The sequence below is a fragment of the Halichoerus grypus genome, chromosome 14 (genome assembly GCF_964656455.1).
Source record: "Halichoerus grypus chromosome 14, mHalGry1.hap1.1, whole genome shotgun sequence".
Classification (NCBI taxonomy): domain Eukaryota; kingdom Metazoa; phylum Chordata; class Mammalia; order Carnivora; family Phocidae; genus Halichoerus; species Halichoerus grypus.
The window spans coordinates 90,961,144-90,983,615 of NC_135725.1; the positions used below are offsets into that span (position 1 = coordinate 90,961,144).

At 60.3% G+C, this 22,472-nt stretch overlaps 1 protein-coding gene across 5 annotated transcripts in view; it reads right to left on the reverse strand.

Annotated features, from left to right (window-relative positions):
- The window catches only part of VAV2 (vav guanine nucleotide exchange factor 2), a 169,518-nt gene that overhangs the window by 61,267 nt on the left and 85,779 nt on the right, over positions 1-22,472 (reverse strand). For all 5 annotated transcript variants that reach the window (XR_013443880.1, XR_013443881.1, XM_078061992.1 and 2 more), the window contains exon 3: positions 14,788-14,846. Coding sequence is in view for 3 of the 5 variants with exons in the window: in XM_078061992.1 (XP_077918118.1) it covers positions 14,788-14,846 (59 nt within the window). In the remaining 2 variants the exon portion in view is untranslated. The remainder of the gene's footprint in view (positions 1-14,787; positions 14,847-22,472) is intronic.

Sequence of the window (22,472 nt, forward strand, 5' to 3'; positions counted from 1 at the left end):
GCCAGAAGCCAAAACAGAGACCCCACAACCTCTGTCACCTTCATTTTAGGGGAGGCCCTGTGGGGAGAGCTAAGAACTAAGATCTGGGTTCGAATCCAGACTCACTACGTGGCCCTGAACAGGGCATGCTCCCTCTCTGCCTCAGTTTCCCCAACTGTAGCATGTCAGTGGTAGTCACTTGAGATTAAATGAGATAATGCAGTGAGTCTCTAAACTCAGGTCCTTTGACCCAGCAAGTGTCCTGTAAATGACAGCGTGGGTCGCCCTCCCTCCCTGCTGGGTGGCCCACCCCAAGAGCCCACCTGCCCAGTCCAGAGCTCAGACACAGGCAGTCCTCAAGGTCCCCACGGCCTCCTGAATGACAGCTCCAGGTGCTGACTCCTGGAGCCAGCCCCCGAGGGCAGGCCCGCCCCCAGGGGACACAGAGTCAGCACCCCCATGGGGGTCTCCAACCCACCCCACAGAGCTCTTTCTCCCCATGCCTCAGAAGAAAGAACATTCCCTGGAAACAAAAGTTCATACTCTGGAAAGGAAGAACACTTCGGGTCAGTGCTTGGCTCCGATGTGGGTATCCAAGATCACTCAGCACCATCCAGAGAATCTAGGACACAGTGTTCATTTTCCCACGTTCTGCGGACATTCAGATGAAAGGGATCCAGGGTCTGAGACACATCCTAACTTCATCTTTCACTTCGCGTGTTCCAGAAGTAAGTTGGAATTCTGACTCACAGAACGCTCCCTGCAAGTGACCTCCAAGGTCCATGTTCAAGGGCAGGGTCATGGATGGCTCGGGTCCTCCTTGGCCGCCTGGTGTGTCCAAGAGATGGGTGGGGACCAGTACCCTGGGTTCCCATCCTGGAGGGTGAGATGGGCCCAAGGCCCCCAGAGAGCAGACTGGGCCCCACAGGCCTGGGGGTCCCCAGCACCCAGCACTGCCCTACAAGGGACGGCGCCGTCTGGTCTACCTGGGACTAGGGAGTCTCCTGGAACGTGGGAACTTCAGTGCTGGCCACCTAGTCCCACAGGTGGGGGAACAATAGCGCTGGAGGGTTCCTGGGGCAGCTCATTTCTCTGGCCGGACCTCAGTTTCCCATTCTGAAACCGGCCTCAGGATGAAGTGCGGTGGGGCTGTGGGAGGGCCCGGCACCAGGACACCATCAGGATCAGTCCCATCTCCTCAGGTGTGCCCAGGTGTGCCCAGGGGCAGGTGAGAAGGAAGCGGTCAGCATGGGGGGGGACGGGGGAGGGGGCAACAGCCCCGTTGGCACCAGTCTGCAAGGGAACCGGCAGCTGGGCAAACTTGAAAGGCACATCAAGAACGGCGGCCTGGAGGACCCGACAGGCCCGTTTAATTATTGAGAGAGTCACCTGGGTGCCGCCTGCTAATTGGCTGGGAGGCCTTGAAGCACCAGGGTTTCCTTATTAAAAACGGCTCTCCTGCTAAACAGCCCCGACTGTCAAAACAAGCCAACAGATCTCGTTTCTTTTCTCAGCCCGTCACCCCACCCCGTGTGGACGGGCCATCGCGTCATGCGGCAGCGCCAGCGAGTGCACCCCACCCACGCCCGCACCCAGCTCAGGCTACACCCTGTGTTGGAGAGGAGGGCGACCCACAGCCCGCATGAAGTCCACACAGGGCTGAAGGGCACAGGGAGCAGGAGGAAAGGCTCGGGCAGAAGGGCAGTCCTGGCCTGGGGAAATCAGGCGGGCTTCTCGCGGGAGGTGGCGGGGGAGCCGACTTGGAGAGCAGAGCCCGATGCTGAGCGCAGAGTTCCAGCCTCGTATCAGATGAGGGTTGGAAATTGGCCACAGTTTCCCAGCCCCAGAGCTTGCCAAAGGATCTGAGCCCCCGGCCTCAGTTAACTCGTCTGTAAAATGGGGATCAACCCCCCCACCCCGTGGCACAGGCGTTTTGTGACACTGCGTAAGATGCAGCGTGGGCATGGTTCCCAGAGGGCCTGGCATGTAGGGCAATGGAGGCCAGGGGGGACGGTGGACGTGGTCATGAGCTGGGGGCTGGAGGACGCAGCCTGGGGCAGATGAACACGCCTGCACACGCGGGGATGTGCAGCTTCCGTGTGGCTGGGACGGAGGCCAGAGGAGGCATGACGGGCCGGGGCAGGAGGCCGATGGGGCCGTAGCCAAGGAGCAGTGACAGGTGGGCCAGCCCAGGCGCTGACCACAAGGATCTTGTGTTTATTTTTTAAAGATTTATTTATTTGAGAGAAAGCGCAAGCGAGTGGGGTTGGAGGGGGCAGGGATGCAGAGGGAGAGAGAGAGAGAGAGAGGTTCCTCACTGCGCGCAGAGCCCGACATGGGGCTCGATCCCACGACCCTGAGACATGACCTGAGCTGAAACCGAGAGTCGGACGCTGAACCGACTGAGCCAGCCAGGTGCCCCATGACCACCAGGATCTTAAACCAAAGTCCCCACAGAGGCAGGAGGGTCTCTGTGCCTCTGTGAGGTGGGGGCTCGGAGGGGAGGGACACCAAGGTGAAGCCACGCCGAGGCAGGCCCAGCAGACGTGTGGGGGAGGGGAGAGGGCTGGCCGGCTCCAAGGCCACCCGGAGAGGTGGCAGGTACTGCCTCCCCCGGAGAGAAAGCCCAAAGGATCCCCAGATCCCAGCCGGGCTGCTTCTGCCCTTGCTTCCAAAACCCTAGCCAGGCGGAGGAAGACACTCTGACCTCAGGGTCGAGAAAGAATAGTTGGCCCGGCCCCCAGCTGCAGGGAGGGAGGCGCCTGGAGCCCCATGCCACTTCTCAGCAGCCGAGAAGCCCAACGTATTTTTGATTTTCCGGCCCACTTCTCGGAACGGCAGCAGAGGAGCGGAAAGGCCAGTGGGTCAGCAGGGCCATCCTCCCGCGAGCAGCAGGGCCCAGCCCCTGCGGCCACTCTGCTGTTCCCTCCCCTCACCCCCTACCCCCCCACCCCGTGCCCGGGGGAGGCAGGAAATCCCCGTGGCCTGATGTGGCCCTGCATGAACGGATTGCTCTGGCCATGTCCACTAGGGCACGGGAGGTATCACAGCCCCGCTGAAATCCCCCAGAGCTCCCCCTCACACTCAGAGAGACATGGAGACCCCCCTGCCCTGCCCATCCCTCCCCACATGGTCTCTTCCACTGTCCCTGGCCCCTCTCCATCCCACAGGATGCCAAGTGCATTCCCTCCCAGAGCCTCTACCGAGGCCTCCGGGGCCCCAGACCTGTCACTGCTCCCCCCTTGGGGGCTCAGCAGGATCCAACATCGCCTCCTCTGCAAGATGTACTGACCGTGACATCTGAGTGCCCCCCCTGCCCCCTACCCTGTCGCTCTGACGCCCCACCCTCGGACTTGTCCCCCCAGAGCCTGGGCCTCAGGAAGGCAGCACACAGTGGTGACAGGTGGGGACAGGGGGTTGCTGCAGGCAGCAGTGTCCTGGGGGTGGCCAGCCCTGGGCCCAAGTGAGGACAAGGACAGACTGCAGCCCTCCCACCGCACAGCACGGGGTCCGGCGTGGCCACTGCGGAGCAGAACGGGGCATCAACCCTCCCGGGGGGCGCCAACCCTAAGTCTGAAGGTGGCCCTGGGTGGGGGACTGGGCGTGGGCCAGGGGTCCAGGCGGGCCATTGCCCCACTTGGAGTCCGTCGGGCCGAGGGCCCAGCCACGTCTCAGGGTGGGCTCCAGGCGTCAGCTTTCATGAGACCACTAGCGCCTCGGTGCTGCCCTCCCGGGAGGGGCCGCAGCTGGACACCATCCCACCCCTGCTCCAGCACTGTCGGCCAGATTCCCACCCTGCGGTGACGTCCAGCGCCCCGGGAATGCTCAAGGAGGGGAGGGTCCAAGACAGGAATTCACCAAATGGCACCAAACACAGCTTTTTGCAGCCACCAACCCCACTGGGGACCAGAGACAAAGCCAGCAAGGCGCCTCTGCCCTGAGCAGCTCGGCATCAGGGAGGGCCAGAGCCTCCAGTGCTGGGTCGGGGTGCAAGCCTGTCCAGGTCTCCCACCAGTGACCCCAAAGTGCCCCCAGGGTCAGTCCCGCCAGGAACCGAGGCTGGAAGGGCCGAGTCAGTGCCGGGGCCAGGCCCCGGGACCCCGACTCCCTGCTGACTCCCACCTGAGGGCCTTGGGGTGGAGACCCAGCAGCACCGCGGACCAGCTGCGAGACCAGGGCCAGAGGCTCCCCCTCAGGGCCTCCACGTCCTCCTCTGCAAAGTGGGCCCCCCTGGTGGAAATGGGCATTCGGAGCGCTGACCCATGGGAAGCTACGCGCAAGAGATGGGCACCAGAGCGGGGGGGTTGGGGGGTGCTGCCCAGGACCCAGAGCCACACACCGTGGCCTGACGCGTCACGGGACAGTGAGAGAAACAGCGAGGCCCCAGAGTCAACCTGACTGATTCTCTTGATTGAAGGTCCAAAGCACCGATGACTAGACAGAACCGCACGTGAGATTCCGTAAGCCTAACTCGACGGAAGCAAGCAGGTGGTGAGCACGGGAGCAGGGCCAGGTCGGGAGTGAGCTGGAATGTTCTAGTTCCTGCACTGGCTGGCAGGCTTGGGGGTGTCCGAAATCATGAAAAGTTAAATAAACAAATAAAAATAGAAGAGGAACAGATCAGAACGAACAGGAACTAGGAAGGTCAAGGGAAGACGGTCAGTTCCAAGACCCCTCTCTCTCCTGCACGTTGGCCAAAAGGGAGGCCACGTGGTGGGGGGACGGGTGGCAGGAGCGCGGTTCTGCCCGATGAGGGCAGGCGCCGGACTCAGCTCCACCACACCCTCGTCACGTAACCTCCAGCAAGCCCCTCAGCCTCTGGGCCTCGGTTTCCTCCTCTGTGAAGGGGGGACAGCAGCAGCCCCCACTCCCAGGGACAAGCAGCATCGAGCTGCTCGACAGGCTGAATTGCTGTCACCGAGCATCCTGGCTTCGCTGACTGGCAAGAGTCTGCAGGGGCCAGCACACGCGCTGCCGTGTCCCCCCACCCACCGCGACGGCCACTCTGTTCCAGCCCAGCTCTGGGAGCAGGTGACCTGGAGCGGCAGGAACAAGGCACTGGGACACGGGGGCTATCGCTTGCCGCCACAGAACCTGGTCCATCCCGACTCACAGAAGCAGCCGGTCCCGAGGAGGGATGGGACAGGTGAGAACCGCAGCGAGAAGGGCAGCCTGGTGACACGTGGCGGACGGTCCCTTGGCTATTAGAGGCCCCCTGCCAGGGAGCAGAGGCGCGGGCCTCGAGCTTCTGAGAGCGCTGGGCTTGCACGTAACTGGACGTGCTCAAAGCACCTGGAAACCTTTCGCAAACAACGGTGAACCTTCCCGGGTTCTGATGCGTTTGTTTGGCCCGGGGCCATCCCCACCATTGGGAGCCGAGCTCGGGCCTGGAGAGAGCACGGCTGACCTCAGGCCACAGACTGTTAACGACAGGCACCCCCAGGCCGCAGCCCCAACATCGCCGCCGAGCCAGGACGCCACGCTGTGCTCCGTGGGCACGCTGAACGACCTCACGGCCCTTCTGCACGTGTAGAAATCCCGCCGCATGACAATGCGTTCTGCTCCGTCTCTGAAAATGAGCGGATACTGTTGCACAGCTGCCCGGATCAATTTTTAATGGTGATACTTGCCGAAGAAGCAGGCTGTTATTGTTTCGCTTATCACAGAGTGAAGCGATCTTCACTCCCCAGGGGGCAGGACAGGAGTTGAGAGGACTCTGGACCCAGTACGTGTGGACATGCTCACTGCCCCCATCGAATGCTCTGGGGACAGGGCACACCCAGAGGAGGAGCCACTGTCCCTGGAGGCCCACCCTCCCATCCCGGCTGACCAGCGGGGGTCTCTGAACCCCAAGCCCCCCCTGCAGGCAGGTCTCCGTGGCAGGGGCTGCATGAGGACGGAGCTGGGGCTCGTGGGGACGTCGACTGGCTTCTGGGAAGTGCAGCATCACACCCCCACCCAGCAGACATGCTGGAGGCTGGGGTTCCCCACCTGGCCCCTGTCCCGGAGCCTGGTGCCCGGCCACATGCACTGTGCTAGGGTCCTGGGGCCACCGATAAAAAGTACCACCAATTGCGTGGCTTAAACCGGCAGAAATTCATGCTCTCAGTGCCAGAGACCAGAAGTCCTAATCGAAGTGTGAGCAGGGCAATGCAAGGCTCTAGGGAGGGGGCACTCGTGCCCCTCCCAGCTCCTCGGGGCCCCAGCAGTGTCCCTGGGCTCTGACTATGTGCCTCCAGCCTCTGCCTCTGTGGTCACACAGCCCCTCCTCTGCCCGTGTCTCTCCTCCCTGTGTCTCTTAAAGGACACTTGCCCTTACATTAAGGCCCACAGGGTTTTCCCCAGTGAGCCCCCATTCATAGGTTCGGGTGCACATATTCTTAAAGCCACGTTCAGCCCACACCTGCCCACCCAGGGCCCGCCTTCAAAAGCATCCTCTGGCCTCACCAGAGAACCACCACACAGGGCTGCTCCAGCCCTGGGCCCTTACCATGGGCTCCAACCATCAATTGATGGGGGCCTCCCTTTCAGAGGCCGGGAAGCAGGCCCAGGGCTAAGGCCCCTGCTGAAGATCACACCAGCAGCCCGGACCCGAGTGTCGCTGGCTGGCCCTTCACCTGTGCCCCTGGGGCTGGGGTCATATTCCCCACTCACCTCGCCCTGCCCCGCGTCCCACTGCAACATGTCCACCTGCCTGTGACCGGGGTCCTGTGTCCATCTCCCTACCTGACGGGGGCCGGTTCTGGCTGCACCCCAGCACCTGGCCTGGGGACAGACATCACCAGGCACGAACAGAATGAATGAATGAATGAATGAATGAATGAACAAGAACAGATGACCACTGACTTCCTTAGATAAAGGACTGTGGGAAAGAGAAGCTCTCTGGGCCTCAGTTTCCCCATACGTCGAAGGAGGAATGAAGGGCTCTTCCAGCATGAAGGTGCTGGGCTGTGGAGGCTGGGCTGTGGGAGCCAAGCGAAGGGTCTGAAATTCAGCCCCAGGGGCTTCATGAGTCTGCAAGGGTCACGGCAAATGTGCCAGGCCCCAGCCTCCCCTCGTTTTCCATCTCACTGCCTGGCGCAGACAGGTCCTCGGCCCGGGAGGCAGCTCACATTCCTGGAGTTTTCATTGGGCAGCGATTCTCTTGTCTGGGCACCAGGGACATCTGTCAGCAAGGACAGGCCAATGTGGGCACCGGTGACATCTCCCCCGTCATGATTCCGAACTTGGGCACCCGAGTGACCCCAAGAAGGCCCGGGGGGGCTGGTGTGACGCTCGTGAGCCACAAATTGGAGCAGATGCTCGCGCTTGGATGCACGTTGTCCCCTGACGTCTCCTATGAGCACCTCAAGCAGAGCGGTGACCCTGGGCTCCCTGAGGCTTGGGCACCACGGAGCTCGTCCACAGGAACGGCCCACGGAGCTCGTCCACAGGCACGGCCCACGGAGCTCGTCCACAGGCAGAGCCCACACGTCCTCCATCAATCGGGAAGCGGGAAACTCACGCACGCACGACCTGCTTCAGCCCACTCAGCCCTCCAGGTGGGAGCTGGCAGAGCCCCGTTTGCAGAAGAGGAAAATGAGGCACAATGAGGCGGCCCCTCCCTACTGTGCGTCAGGGCCTGTGCTGGGAACTTTGTGGAGATTCCCTGAATCCTCACAACAGCCTGGGGAGGGAGTTTCAACCGTGACCCCACTTTACCAAAGAGGACATAAAGGCTCAGGAGCAGCACACTGACCCGGCATCCCGCCACCACCCAGGTCAGCGGGGTTGCTCCTTCGTCCGCCCCGCCCCCAGCATGATACCCAGCTGAGTGCCTGGGCTGCGCTGGGGAGCACTTGGGGCCTCACACTGTCACTGCCAGACCTTAATGGAGCCAGAGGCTGTGAGCTTCCCAGCACCACATGGAGACCGGCCCACATTCGTGTGACACAGGCAGAGGGAGGATGGATGGAAGGACAGAAGGGTGGGTGGAAGGACGGATAAGTGGATGGATGGACAGATGGATAGATATGTAGATAGACGGGTGGGCGGTAGGTAGGTGGCAGGATAGACAGACACACAGATAGGTGGAAATGTAAGCAGAAAGATGATGGATGGATGGGTGGGTGGAAGGAAGAACGGAAGCACAGATGGGTGGGTAGAAGGATGGATAAGTGTAGAGATGACAGATCGATGGATAGACAGATGGACAGATGGGTGGATGGACGGGGAGGTAGAGGGACAGATGGATGGATGGAGAGCTGACTGGTTGCATGAACGGGCTGGAGGGCGGGGGAGGGGAGCGAGTTGGGGGAGGGGGCAATAAGACCGTGAGAGCGGCCAGGGCCGCCTGACCCTGCAGAGCAGGGATGGGAGCAGGGACAGGCAATCAGCTGCACTCAGTCTTTGTAAAGACGCTGCCCGGCCGTGGAAGCTCCGGTTGGCCGTTCTCGGCCCTCCCGCCGGGCAGCCCTTCTGCTCCTCCTGACCGTCTCCAGCATGAATTAGCTCCCCGCTGCCCCGGCACAAAACGGCCAGTTAATACATTTTTCAACAAATATGTGTCTTTCCAGCTCTGGTGCCCACAGTGGAGGTGGCAGAGAGAAGCGGAGGAGACTGTTCCTTAGGAGTTCGGCTCAGCGGTGGGTGAAGGACGTGAGGAGGGGGCCCCTCCCGTAGTCCGTGGTGCAGACTCACCGAAAGTCAGCTGGCCACCATGTGCCAGGCACTCGCCTGCCAGGCCCCAGGCTAAGCACGCTGCCCGGGTCGCCCACGCAGTCCTGATAATGACCCCATTCACAGACAGCGGCCGTGGCTCACGGGCAGGACACTCGGGTGTCCCGGGGAAGGACAATGTAGGCCCTGGACAGCGGGAAAGGTTCAAAGCCTCAGGGCTGCCACTCGGGAGCTCTGTCCTGGTGGCCAGCGCGGACAAAACATGACCTTCGTGCCCCCAGGTCAGTGTCTGGTTCTCCCCTCCACCCCACGGCCACCCCTCCTCCCTGGGAGTGGGTCATGGTCACCAAGTGGGGGTGGGAGGCTGGATGGAACCACACGACATTCCTTCCCACGAGGGATGTGCTCAGAAGCAGGAAGAGCTGGAGTCACGTTGTCAGGTGAATGGAGAAGGCACCCACGGACACTGTTGCCACCCTGTCCTCTCTGGGGTAGGCCCTGCCCCGGGGGCCCCTCCTTCTCTGAGGCAGGTTCTGTGTCCCTCACATCCGCACACCTGCCGGGCCAGGGTCGAGCAGATGGGCCAAGCAGAGCCACACCCACGTGTGCTCCCCACACCAGCCCACACAACACAGGCCCCTTCACTCTTCAAAGCACCCCCCCACTGCCCCCCAGTGACAGCAGCCTGGCAGCCACACCAGCTCCGGGATCTTTAAACCAGGTCCCTCCCTCCCCGCTGCCCACACCCTCTCCTCCAACACTTCCCAGGCAGGACGGCCACACACCCTCCCTCCCACCCCCACCTGCAGCACAAGGAGTGCCCTCCCTTCTAGAACCTTCAACAGAGCCCCCAGGGAGGATCTGGGACACTCTGGGTGCCTGTTGCCCCAGCGGGCATGAGGTCTGTGTTCAGATTCAGCTGCTGGCACGCTGACGTACAGATACCAGGAGGCAGAAACGGGCGTGCGAGGAAAGAGTCACAGCGAACATGCCAGGCACACGCACGTGCACACACCAGCGGACACGGCTCGTTCTGCCGAAGCCCAGAGACCTACGCAGTGGCCCCAGCAGAGGTGGGGAGAGCGAACAGCCGAGGCCGTGGGAGCGAGGGGGCAACCAAGCCAGGTTGGGTCTCTGCGCTTAACACAGACGCCGTCCGCCCCTGAGCGGTCACCTGACCGGGCAAGTGGGACAGGCACCAGCTGGGCAGAGCCGCCTTGTGCGGCCAGGACACGCCGGGGGAGGCCAGACACAACCATGCCGCCCACCGGCCCGCAACGGTCCGAGCCCCTCCCGGAAGGGATCTCATGTCTTCCAGTTTCTCCCCTGTGGCCAACGATGCCGGCCCCACCATCATCAGGGAAGGAAGAGGAATACGGGCTCTCCACCGACGACAAGTGGCCAGACGCTTGAAGTCACCAGGTGGGACAATTAAACCCATCTTGCTGGCAGAATGAGCTAGTAAGCACATGAAAACGGCCACTTTCCGTCCAAACCTCTCATGAACAGTCCAATTCCCCGGAATTAACCAGGTGGCACCAGATGGGAAAGGGACGTCGGCAGGGAGGGGGCCCATGGAGAGAGCTGGGGACTGTGAGCCACAGCTGGTGTCCGCAAACACAGGACGCCTCGAGGAGCGGCTGGGGCTTCACCGCAGGACAAGACCTTCACTTGGGGAGGGCCCTTTGAGGATTGAGGGAAATCACGCCTCTCTTCCCTAGAAACGCCGAGAGCACCGGATCTCCCACCCTCCCACGAGACTCTCGCCTCAGGACGAAGACGGGAGACCCCATCAGACAGCAAGGCTCACCTCCTACCAAGGCGGCTTTGCCCCTTGTCTGTCACCCACAGGAGCATCTGGGGGCGGAGGCTCACTCCCCATCCCCCTGCGCCCAGGAAGACCCAAGAGCAGGTCCTCTGCAGCCGGCAACAAGACAAGGAGCGTTTCTCTTCAGTTCCAGAACGCTTTCCTCGACTCAGATTTGGATCCGGGTACATCTGACATTCTGAGAATTCACTTCAAATTGAAAAAGGACGTTCCATCCGCTGGGGGCTAGGGGCCGTCCCATCTCTCCCACCCCTGCCCCTGCCCCACCCACCCACCTTGCAGCCTGCCCGCAGCCCCACCCCCCTGAAATGGGGCTGGGGTGTCCCAGACTGGAGGAAAAGACCAAGCGTGAGGACCCCCCAGGCACACAGCAGCAGAGTTTTGGGGCGACAACAAGCAGGAGGCACTGGGCTGGGGGAGACCCCACGGCCACTCACAGTAGCCGCTCCCCGCTGGCGGCCTGGCAGCCCCCCTCTCTGAGCCGCCCTCTAGGAGACAGCCACCCAGGCGAGGCGAGCAACCATCATGTGCCGTGGACACGGGGACGGGACCCAGGCTCTGGCTCCCGGGTGCGTCCAGAACACCGGGGATTCACGGGTATGCTTTGGGCAGAAAATAATCAAAATGTCAGAAGGCAACCCAAAGGAACGGAAGCTCAGGTATCTAAACAAACACGAATGTTCACTGCAGCGGGATTCACAATTGCCAAAGGGCAGAAGCAACCCAACGTCCATCCACTGATGGCTGGAAACCCCACATGGGGTCGGTCTCTATCCTGCGCCACAGCCCGGAAGACCCTTGAAACCACGACGCCCAGGGAAGGGAGCAGGTCACAGGAGGCTGCGCGGCGTGCGATGCCCTTTATACGAAATGTCTCCATCAGGCCCATCCAGAAAGCTGAGTGCCGGATCCAGGGGGAGGCACAGGGGAGGGGCGTGGGTGCTTATGAGGGATGGGGTTTCCTATCGGGTGTGAGAATGTTCTGGAACCAGACAGAGGTGGTGGGCGCACAGCACGGAGAACCTGCTAAATGCTACTGAACTGTATGCGTTAAGAGGCTTAGATTTATGTCATGTGAGTTTTACTTCAATTTGGTACAAAGAGAGAGAAGACAGCGGCCCAGGCCCAGGGAGCAGCGGCCCAGCGAGGACCCGGAGCCCCCCGCCGCGCCAGGACCCTTGCGAATCCACGGCTGCATCCACGGCCACCGCCGCCCCACTCCACACGCTTGCCGTCCGACGGATCTGGAGGTCAGCAGTCTGAACTGGGCCTCGCATGGGCTCAACTCAAGGTGTCAGCAGGCGGGGTCCTTCTGGAGGCTCCGGGGGAGAATCTGTTCTTTGCCTTTCCCGGCTTCTAAGACGCCCACGTTCCTCAGCTGTGGCCACATCACCGCAACCTCTGCTCCACCTCCACGCCTTGCTCTGCTCTGACCTTCCCGCCTCCCTCTTCTACTTCCCATGACATCTATAACAACTTAGTTACACCTGCAGGGAAACTCTTCCCTGTCACACAAGGTCCAGGAGCCAGGAGGGGGCTGTGGCTTTGGGGGCCCCCTCTCTGCCCCCCACCCCGGCCGGCGCCATGGGCATCCATGGAGTGCCGAGGGCTGCACAGCCTACAGGCTCACAGTGACCTTGCGCAGCAAGGGAACCTTCCTGGCCTACAGAAGGAGACAGAGGGCCCGAGAGCATTCCTGCCTAAGGCCACTGGGTGAACAGGTGCCTGAAAGGGAACACCTTAGTGGGCTGAGGGCTCGTTGGCCTCAACTTCCGGCTTCAATCCCCAGGAGAATTTGTCCCTTTGCCCCCTCCCCTGCCGTTGCCATTCAGAGCTGTGAACGGGACATCCCTCACTCTGGAGGGCCAGCTCTGGTGTGACAAGGACCTGCACCTCCACCTGAGGAGCTGGATGACTTGCCAGGGACCCCTTTCTCCCTTACCCAACCTCTCACTTCTGACCCTCCAGCCGGCACCAGGGTGGGGGCCTCAGATTAAGTCTCCCATTGATCAGCCTCTGAGAAGTATAATTAGGGCTTTTTATGGAAAATCAGCTCATTAGGCAAAGTGCAAGGGCTGTAAAAATGCTCATTTTTCTGAAGGAGCTTGCTGGGCTCCCATCCAGCCAGGAAAGAAACCAGGACGACTCTCTTCAGGGCTGCAGGCATGGGTGGTGGGTTTTCAGAAAAGGAAAGGGTTTGGCCACACGGAAACCTCTGGTAATGAAGAACGCTAGGAAACGCTCTTAAACGAAGAGCTACCTAGTGTCGTAAAGGGCCAGCGGTTACCAGAACGCCCAGACCCCTGGGGAAATGGCAGCCTGCATGGGGGACGAGGGGCAGCCCCACCGTGTTGCCCTCCCCTGAGCTCACAGTGGGGAAGCTCCTGTCCCTGGGGGCTGCAGAGGGAAAGGACCCCAGAAGAGCTCTGGATCGGGGCTCAGGCAAGGACGGGAAAGCACAGGGGAAGAGAGGCACGGATGACAACCAGCCCTGAGGGTGAGGAGGCCATGCAGGTGGGAGGCGGGGCTCTCTCTGCAGAGGGGAGGCCCTGCCCTGCCTGGGGCTGCAGACACCTGCAGACACCCCCTCCTTCCCCTCATTTCCAACCCCCCCCCAGCCCCCTGCACTGAAGGGTTACGTCAGCCTCGGGCTGTGGAGCCTGGAACCACAGCAGGACCGCCCTGTCCAGGGCAACACCAGGGGGGTCATCGGCCCCAAGAATGAGAACGTAAGCGGGCTCCCCTGGGCCAGGCCCTGCTTCGGGGAGAAACAGATACAGACGCTCTAGCCTCCGGGGAAAGAGCAAATCACGTGACTACCTTCTGTCGCACGAACTCCTCTCCTGCCCATGTGCGTACACGGACACGTGGACAGACGAGACTACACTGAACGGGCTGGGAGGTCCCACCACCACGCGCTAGCGGGAGAACGAACAGACAGTCGTTTCTGGGGGAAACCAAAACCAAAACTATGCGCTGTCTTTGTATCCAGAAATAACACACTGATTCGTAATTAACGTTTTTAAACTGTCCCTATTACAGACCTCACGAAAGCTTGGCGGGGCCGGGGCGGGGTGCGGGAGGCAAGGGGGCCCCAAGGTATTAGCGATGTCCTCGGGGCTGAGCTGCCTGGTGGGTGCAGGAGCTCGGTCTGGTCATCCTTTATACCCTAACGTGTTCTAAGTACCCTCCTGCACGTGTTCAGCATATAGTCTAACAACGGTTTTAAACAGCCTATCCTGTCTCTGATGTTATAAACAACAGAAACCAAAAGTCCCCAATTCAAAGGAATCTCCAAGTCCTCTGAGAATGCAACAGACTTCCCAGATTGGGGGGAGGCGGGGGGGCCACAGGTCCCTAGTCCTCGCATCTGTCCCAGTGACTCTCTGAACCTGGGCAAACAGCCCCACCAAGGGGCAGCTGTGCTGGCCTGGATCCACCTGGCCCCATGGTCCGGGGACCCCAGACTCCAGGCACTCGTTGTCGCTCACAGACAACACCAGGGGGTGGCCCCTTGCCATAGTACGCCACCCTCACGGTGTCGCTTGCACGTGGGCATGACCCCGCCCACTCCACCCTAGGGCGGGGCTATTTCTGTCCTCCCAAACCCCCATCCCTACCCTGCTGGCCCACGTCCTCCAGGGACATTGAGGAAGGGCAGGTACTCCCCTGGGCCCACCTGATCTGGAACCTGGTCCCCATTTAGACGTCTCCCTGAGCCCTCACCTGTGGGTCAGAACGGGCAACCACCTGTTCTCACTGGGGCTGCCCTCCCCTGTCCCCGTTGCCTGCGTGCCCGGCCCAGTATCAGAGACCAGGGGCCGGACCACAGGGGTCACAGGATCCTCTGAGGCTGAACTTTGAAAGCCAAGGGACATTAAACCTGGTAATGGGAAGTCCCGCAGAGGGACCCGGGGCCCCCAGATGGGCCAGGCCCGCTGCCCGGCCCTCATGGCACAGCCTCCCTGGTTGTGATGCGTGGGCGGGGGGGGGGGGGGGGGCCGTGCAGGGCGCTTAGGTAGGCAATGATCTGTGAAAAGATTAATTTGCTGATCTTATTACCGAAATTGAAAGAGATTTTGCAGCCGTCAGTTGAACACGCATACACGATCTCCCTGGTGGGAACCGAAGGCTGTCCCCCCTCCTCCCCGCCCTTCCCGCCGCGGGCAACAGGCAACGCGACACCACATTGAAAATTTGTGAAAAAGACACAGGCAGAGGATATCTGCTGCAGACTCTCATCGCTGAGGCCGGGCCCGCGGGTGGCACGCGGGTGGCGGGGAGGACGAGGGGGCGTCACTTAGCCGCGCCGGCGAGCTCACCTGATCCCTTTGTTCTGAGCCACGTGGTGCAGGGAGAGTCTGGACACGGCAGAGATGACCTGGGGAGACCAGAAAGACGCTTCTGTAATTCCACAAGAAACCAGAAAGTCATCACAAAACTGTAATGAAGGGTTGTGTGCACACAGCTGTTCACTCAGCACATTTCACCTCGTAAACACACACACACACACACACACACACATACAGCATCACATCCGGGGGAGCTAGGTGCCTATTTTGTGTGTACCATGCAAAACGTGTCATTTCCGTGCACCAACATCTGCTGAGGGCTGCTGGGCTCCCCGCGGCAGAGGAGCGGGGCTGGGCTCACCCGCACCAGCCACATTAACCACGCGCTGGGCCTCGTTCTCACCCACACTAGGGTCGGCCCTGTCGGCGTAGCGGGAGACACGCTTACGAAGCGCTCACCCCGTGCCGCTGTTCTGGAAGCTACCGTATGGTTACTAACACGTTCACAGCAGATGCTGACCTGATTCAGGGAGGGGCATGCGGAGGCCCAGAAAACTCAAGTGATTTGCCCCGTGCTCCCCAGCAGCGTTGACACAAACATCCAAGCACAGTGCTCCTTTCGTCAGCCCCTCCTGTCCCCGCATGGCCACTGACGCCGGCACCCGGCTCCCTCAAAGGGTCAGGGGGAAGGAAAACGAAGAGCTCCAGGTTCAGGCTGCATGAGGGGATCCGAGCAGCATCTCCCCAGACCGACTGGCCTGTCCGGGCGAAAGTCCTGACGTGTGCTCAGCCATGAGCTGTGACCACTCCTTGTTAGGCTGCCCTGACCCTACCCCGTCCTGTCCTGTGACCCAGGGCCCACCTGTCTCCCAGCCTCAAAGGCCCCAATGCAGGGACTCCACAGGTCCTTACAACAACAGGCAGCAGGCAGGGAAGAGATTCCACAGGTGATTACCGGTAAACTGAGGCAGGGAAAGGGAGGCAGTTGCCCCGGAGTATAACGTACATGAAGCTGCTCACGATTCATTACAGGGTTTGTGGGACCCCTGCCATGCCAGACATCACACACTGAGGAAGCAGGTGCAAGCCTCGACTTCGAGACCTCTTTGAGTCAGGGTGCATGAATCCCTGTGTGTGTGCGACTGCACGTGTGTGTGCGAGACGGTGTGTGCACCGCACGCTGCGGGTGTAATCTGTGTGTGCACGTGTGCTCGTGTTGGTTTATGTGTGTGGTCACTGCGTGTGTGCACGTGCAGTCTGTGCTTGTGTGTGGTCTGTGTGTGCACGTGTCCTTGCGCGCACGCGCACGTACATAAATAAGAAGGTGTGAGAGATGAAGTGTGCGCATTTCATGTGTGTGTGGTCTCTGTGCACGTGTGCACATGTGATATACATGTGTGTGCAGTCTGTGTGCTTGTGTGGTCCGTGTGTAATCTATGTGTGGTCATGTGTGTATGGGTGTGCATGCATGTGCACAAGTGCGTGCAAGAGGAAGTGTGCGTTGCATGCTGTGTGGTCGTGTGCATGCGTGCACGTGTGTGTAGTCTGCGTGTGCTTGTGTGTGTGCATGTGCGTGTGGGGACAGAGACCACGAACACGGCCCACGAGGACCACCTGCTAAATTCACAGACACCCTCTGCCGGCTGTGGGTCGCTGCAAGAACCGAGCCCACTGGGCCCTTGATGTGGTGGATCCTCACATCCTACAAGGCCGGGCCTGCCAAGCACATTCAGGAGACCGGGAAACTGAAGTAAGGTCCTAAAGCCCCCAGCTGAGACACATTCCACAGACTTCCTCTTAGGCTGCTCTCCTTCCAGCCGCAATTTTTTTTAGAGGAAGAGAAAACCCAAGCCATACCAGAAGGCCCCTTTCTCAGCCGGCGACAGGGCCGCCTTGGCCAACACGCCGAGTGCTGTGAGCGGCCCTCTGGTACCTGGTCACACTTCAGGGGTCGGGGCCTGGCAGTCAGGAATCTGCGGAATGGCGGGGTCCTTCTGCGCCGCCCCAGACGGGACTCCACTGGCTCACGGTGCAACTGGCCCCGCCGAGGCCCCAAGCTCGTGTGCTACACGGGGCCTTGCACAAGCAGTGAGCAACTTGGCTTTTGGCTGTTATTCTTGGCTGTTGAGAGCTCTAAGCATTGGCCATTAAAGCACCAGCGCCGCGTGTGATAGAAGCGAGCAACGCCAGAGCTCGGAGGCTTTGGGCACACACGCCATGCCCTCCTGCGGCCCCGCGACCGACAACGTTCACCACCTGCCCGACTCCTCCCCGGCAGGCCAGACTCGGGCCAGACTCCTGCCCGCGGAGCGCACCCACGGCACCGGCCATTGGTCAGCGCGGGCGCGGGGACGAAGCCTGTTTCCTGCAGCTCGTGCGAACGCCGTGCTCCCTACACACAGGTGGAACCCCAGGCAGAGGGGAGCTGCCGCAGGGGAGCGCGCCGAAGCCAGGGTACAGGTCCCGGCGTGTCCACGCGCTGCGGTCCCGGCGGACACGGTGGCTTCTCTAGCCGCCATGCGCCCGGCAGCCTCGGCCCCCCGCTCGCAGACACTCTGCTGCAGGCTGGAGTCTGTCATCCCTGGTGGTGAGGGATCCGGCGAGCGAGAGGCAGCTCCGTACATGGGGTTCCATGTGGTCCTCTCTGTGGGAGGGGCCCCGTCCCTGGGTCCGCCTGGGCCATGCTCCCTGGCCGGAGTGTGTGCAGGAAAGGGAGTGCTCCGGCGGGGCCCACCGCAGGGAACCCCGCTGCGGTGATGGAGGGTGGAGGCTGCTGGGAGCAGGTGTGGGGCCCCCCCCGTCGTGGGGTCAGACGTGGGGTGGCCGCAGCCCCATGTGGGAAGACAGGGTGAGGGGTGCATGTCCCTGCAGGGGAAGCAAGGCCCCTGCGTGGCTCCCACGTCACCCTTGGCCAGGCGGCTCCATCCCAGGATGGAGGGGCCGGGCCATGATCAAACAGCTCCCAGCCCACAGCCCCTCCAGCCCTTCTGAAAACATAAATGCCAAACAATGACATTCTCCCAACTTCTATCTGCACTTCTTGCCTGCATCCCAGTTAACGAATGGAAAGAACACACACATATCGTCTTCCCCTCCTCCCCACACACAATTGGCTCAGCAACCCACTGACCATGTCGCCGGGGCCAACGAACATGTGTATGGGGGACGGGCAGGGGGTTACCCCAGAAAGTTGTGTCCCCAGAGGGCCAGTCCCACAGGGAGGAGCCACATGCACCCCCAATGAAGGTGCAAGGAGAGGAGGGGACAGCCCAGAGGACAGCAAGTAGAGGTGTGGGGTGTGCACCCTGGGTGGGCGTCTTGGCTCCGTCCCCACCCAGCCGCGGCCTGCTCTGACCCCACGTTCTCCACCGGGTCTGCATTCAGGGCGGACAGACTCCTGAACACCAGCAGCCACTCAGCTTCCTCGTGCTCGCTGGCCAAGTTTCAGAATGCAGCCCCCCAAGCCCACCCCCCAGAAGGCTCCGGAGTGGAAGAGAGTGGGGCCCAGGAATCTGCTTAATTTGTAAGGCCCCACGTGACCCAGATGTGGAGCTTGGGTCAGACACACAATAGCACAGATTTGGTCAAGGTGTGCAGAAGGGCAAGGAGGGTGCCCCGCCTGTTCACCTCGGGCCGGCCTGGGTGTGAAGCATGGAGCTGCTGAAGGGGGATGTGTGTGGAACGGACAGTCAGGCCAAGTGGGCAGCAGGGACTTCTGGGGAAAGGACATGTAATCTGGACCCCAGGAAGCTAAAGGGGGACCCCGGGCAGAGCAATATCCAGTGCAGACCTCGCCGAGCCTAGAGTTCCAGAACAGGGCTCCCAGGACCTCTGTCACTGGGGCCCCACAGCCTCCCCTCACGAAGCTTGTCCTGCTAGACCCCAAGGGTCCCCGAACCAGGGCGGCACCCCATGCCAACCTCGAAGCTTCAGCTTATCATCTTGCCCAGGCATGGAGCTCAGCAGGCAGCCCGCAGGACATGTCCCCGAGGGGCCACCAGCAAATCCTTCCAAGAAGAGTGGTGGGAACCATCCTGCTCTCCCGGCCAGAAGAAGCAAGCCCTTACTGCTCTCTGGTGGCATCGAGAAGACTGAGTTTCTGCTCCGGGGTGCGGAACACTTCAGTTCCAGAGATGTTCCTGCAGCACCTGACCGATGGCAAACAAGCCAGCAGCAGCCTGACCGCCCAACGCAGGCTAGGAGACATAAAGGCAGGCATGCCCCCATGAGGGGTCCTGAGCCGCCGGGTAAACTGATGTTGTAGAAGGAGATTTGTTGACATAAAATCTATTCATGAATCCCTTAAGTGAAAGAAACAGGTTGTAAAACATGTACGATCAATAGAGTCTAGTTTCCAAAATTATATACTGCTTGGGGCGCCTGGGTGGCTCAGTCAGTGGAGAGTCTGCCTTCAGCTCAGGTCATGATCCCGGGGTCCTGGGATCGAGTCTCGCATCGGGCTCCCTGCTTGACGGAGAGTCTGTTTCTCCCTCTGCTCCTCCCCGCCGGCTCGTGTTCTCTCTTGCTTGCTCACTCTCTCTCTCAAATAAATTTTTTAAAAGATCTTTAAAATTATATACTGCTTAAAAGGGCCGGGCAGAAATGCACAAAACGTAGGCAGCGACTGAGTGTCTTTGTGCAGTCTGCCTCCTGCTCTTCCTTGACTGGGTATTACAGTTTCCTACAATATACAGTAGGAGCAAATGTTATTTAAAAAAAAAAGTCTACTGGTGTCCGTCCCCACCCCCACCCCCAGGTGCAGAACCTCCCTGAATTCTCCTGTCAATAGAACATGTTCTTCAAGCCAAAAGGCTCAAACTCTGGGCCCTGCAGTGGAAACACAGGATAGATTTACTCTCACCACACCATGGCCATCACAAACAGGTCATAAGTCACCACTCTCCTACTCTCACCCAGAGCACACAGCGGCGGGCCCCCCATTTCAAGCTGCAGCCAACAGGACACCAATCAGGACCCTCACTCTTATGAAACTGTCTTGTGACACAGGACACAGGACCTCCTTGAAATGTATCAGCACATGAAGCTGCGCCTCTGAACTTTATATTCAAAGTACCTGGTACACAGACGTCACCTGGCAAATGCTGATCTGGCTAGATGGCCAGGTGGATGGGTGCATGGGCACGTGGGAGGACGGATGCATGGATGGCCAGGTGGATGGGTGCATGGGCACGTGGGAGGACGGATGCATGGATGGCCAGGTGGATGGGTGCATGGGCACGTGGGAGGACGGATGCATGGATGGCCAGGGGGATGGGTGCATGGGCACGTGGGAGGACGGATGAATGGATGGCCAGGGGGATGGGTGCATGGGCACGTGGGAGGACGGATGCATGGATGGCCAGGTGGATGGGTGCATGGGCACGTGGGAGGACGGATGAATGGATGGCCAGGTGGATGGGTGCATGGGCACGTGGGAGGACGGATGCATGGATGGCCAGGGGGATGGGTGCATGGGCACGTGGGAGGACGGATGCATGGATGGCCAGGTGGATGGGTGCATGGGCACGTGGGAGGACGGATGAATGGATGGCCAGGGGGGTGGGTGCATGGGCACGTGGGAGGACGGATGAATGGATGGCCAGGTGGATGGGTGCATGGGCACGTGGGAGGACGGATGCATGGATGGCCAGGTGGATGGGTGCATGGGCACGTGGGAGGACGGATGCATGGATGGCCAGGGGGATGGGTGCATGGGCACGTGGGAGGACGGATGAATGGATGGCCAGGTGGATGGGTGCATGGGCACGTGGGAGGACGGATGCATGGATGGCCAGGTGGATGGATGCATGGGCACGTGGGAGGACGGATGCATGGATGGCCAGGTGGATGGATGCATGGGCACGTGGGAGGACGGATGAATGGATGGCCAGGTGGATGGATGCATGGGCACGTGGGAGGACGGATGAATGGATGGCCAGGTGGATGGGTGCATGGGCACGTGGGAGGACGGATGAATGGATGGCTAGATGGATGGATGCATGGGCACGTGGGAGGACGGATGAATGGATGGATAGATGGATGGAAGGAAAGGAGGATGGATAGTGGATGGATGGATGGGAGAGAGGATGGATGGATGCATGGTAAGGGGCTGGATGCATGATAGACGGATGGATGGGAGGAAGAGAGGATGGACAGTGGGTGGATGGATGGACAGACGGGAGGGAGGGAGGATGGATGGATAGATGGATGGATGGACAGATGGATGGGAAGAAGGGAGGATGGACAGATGCATGGATGGATGGAAGGATGGATAGTGTATGGATGGATGGATGGATGGATGGGAAGGAGGATGGATGGATGGACGGATGGACGGACGGACGAATGGGAGGGAGAGATAGACAGATGGATTGTAGAAGAAGGACAAATAGATGGGTGGAAGGGGGACGGAAGGACAGATGGGAAAAGTGAGTGACTGAATGACAGAGGAAGGCTCACAAGACTCCAGGCTCTCCCTGCAGCCCCAGAGAGGGGTTCCGACAGCACACTGGTCTGTGAGCTCCCCGAGGGTTGAGCTGAGCTGGGCTTGCTCAATGACGCATTCCCAATGTCTTCACAGAGTAGGCCCATCAGCTGTAACTCCTGCCGAGAAACCAGAGGCTTTTCCACACTCCTCGTGGACTGCTCAAGTAGGGACCCTGCTTCTCAGGAAGATCTGGGCCACCCGAGGCCCCAAGTTCCCTCCAGACAGAGACCAGGAGACTTGGGAGAGGGACAGAGCAACCATTTCCGTGTTCACATTGAAGTCCCACTGGGGACAATTCCCAAGGTGGCACTCTCGTGCTGAAGGGAACAATCGGTCAGCGCGTCCTACCCAGCTGGGCTGTTACGAGCCTGCCCTGGGGTACAGACCTCAAGGCATTTCATGAGACTTCTGAGCTCCAGGAGGGTCCTTCCCATGACGGACACTGGACTGGACTGATGTTGTACCCATTTTACAGACAGGAAACCGAGGCCAAATCCTGGGGAATGTGCTCAGGCTCACACAGTTGGTCAGTGGGGGCTGGGAGGGACACTCCTGTTGCCCACCCCGCTGAACCTTTGCAGAGGTAGGAGTCCACAACCAAGTGTCTTTCAACCTCCACATTCTCCCCTTCCCTGCCAGGGTAAGCAGAGGCATGGTTCCAGGGGTGCACAGGAACATAATGTGGCCGGCTGTGCCCTCTACTGAGGATGCCCATTGCCACCCCAGCTCTCCCCAGGCCTCCTGGACACCTGACACTTGTCATGTGCCACATGCAGCTCTTCCAAGCTCTTCTGGGGCTTACATCACATCTGACCTTCAAAACCAGGCTCTGGATTGCCGCTTCACATTTTACAGGTGAAAACTGCAGCCCACTGAGTTTATAGGATGGGCAGAAGCCACAGACGGACTGCAGGAATGCTCAAAGAATGTCTGTGTATATGGGTAGGTGGGTAAACGGATGGGTGCACGCATGAATGGATGGGTGTGTCACTGAATGGATGGGTAGATGGGTAGATGGGTGGGTGTGTGGACAGATGGATGGGTGAATAGATGGGTAGATGGGTGGGTGTACGGGTGAAGAGATGAGTGTGTAGACAAATGGATGGATGGGAGGATGAATGGATGGGTGTGGGGGGTGAATGGATCAGTGTGTGGATGAATGAATGGGTACACAGATGGATGGTGTGAGAATAAGTGGGTAGGTGGATGGATGGAGGAGCGGATAGATGGT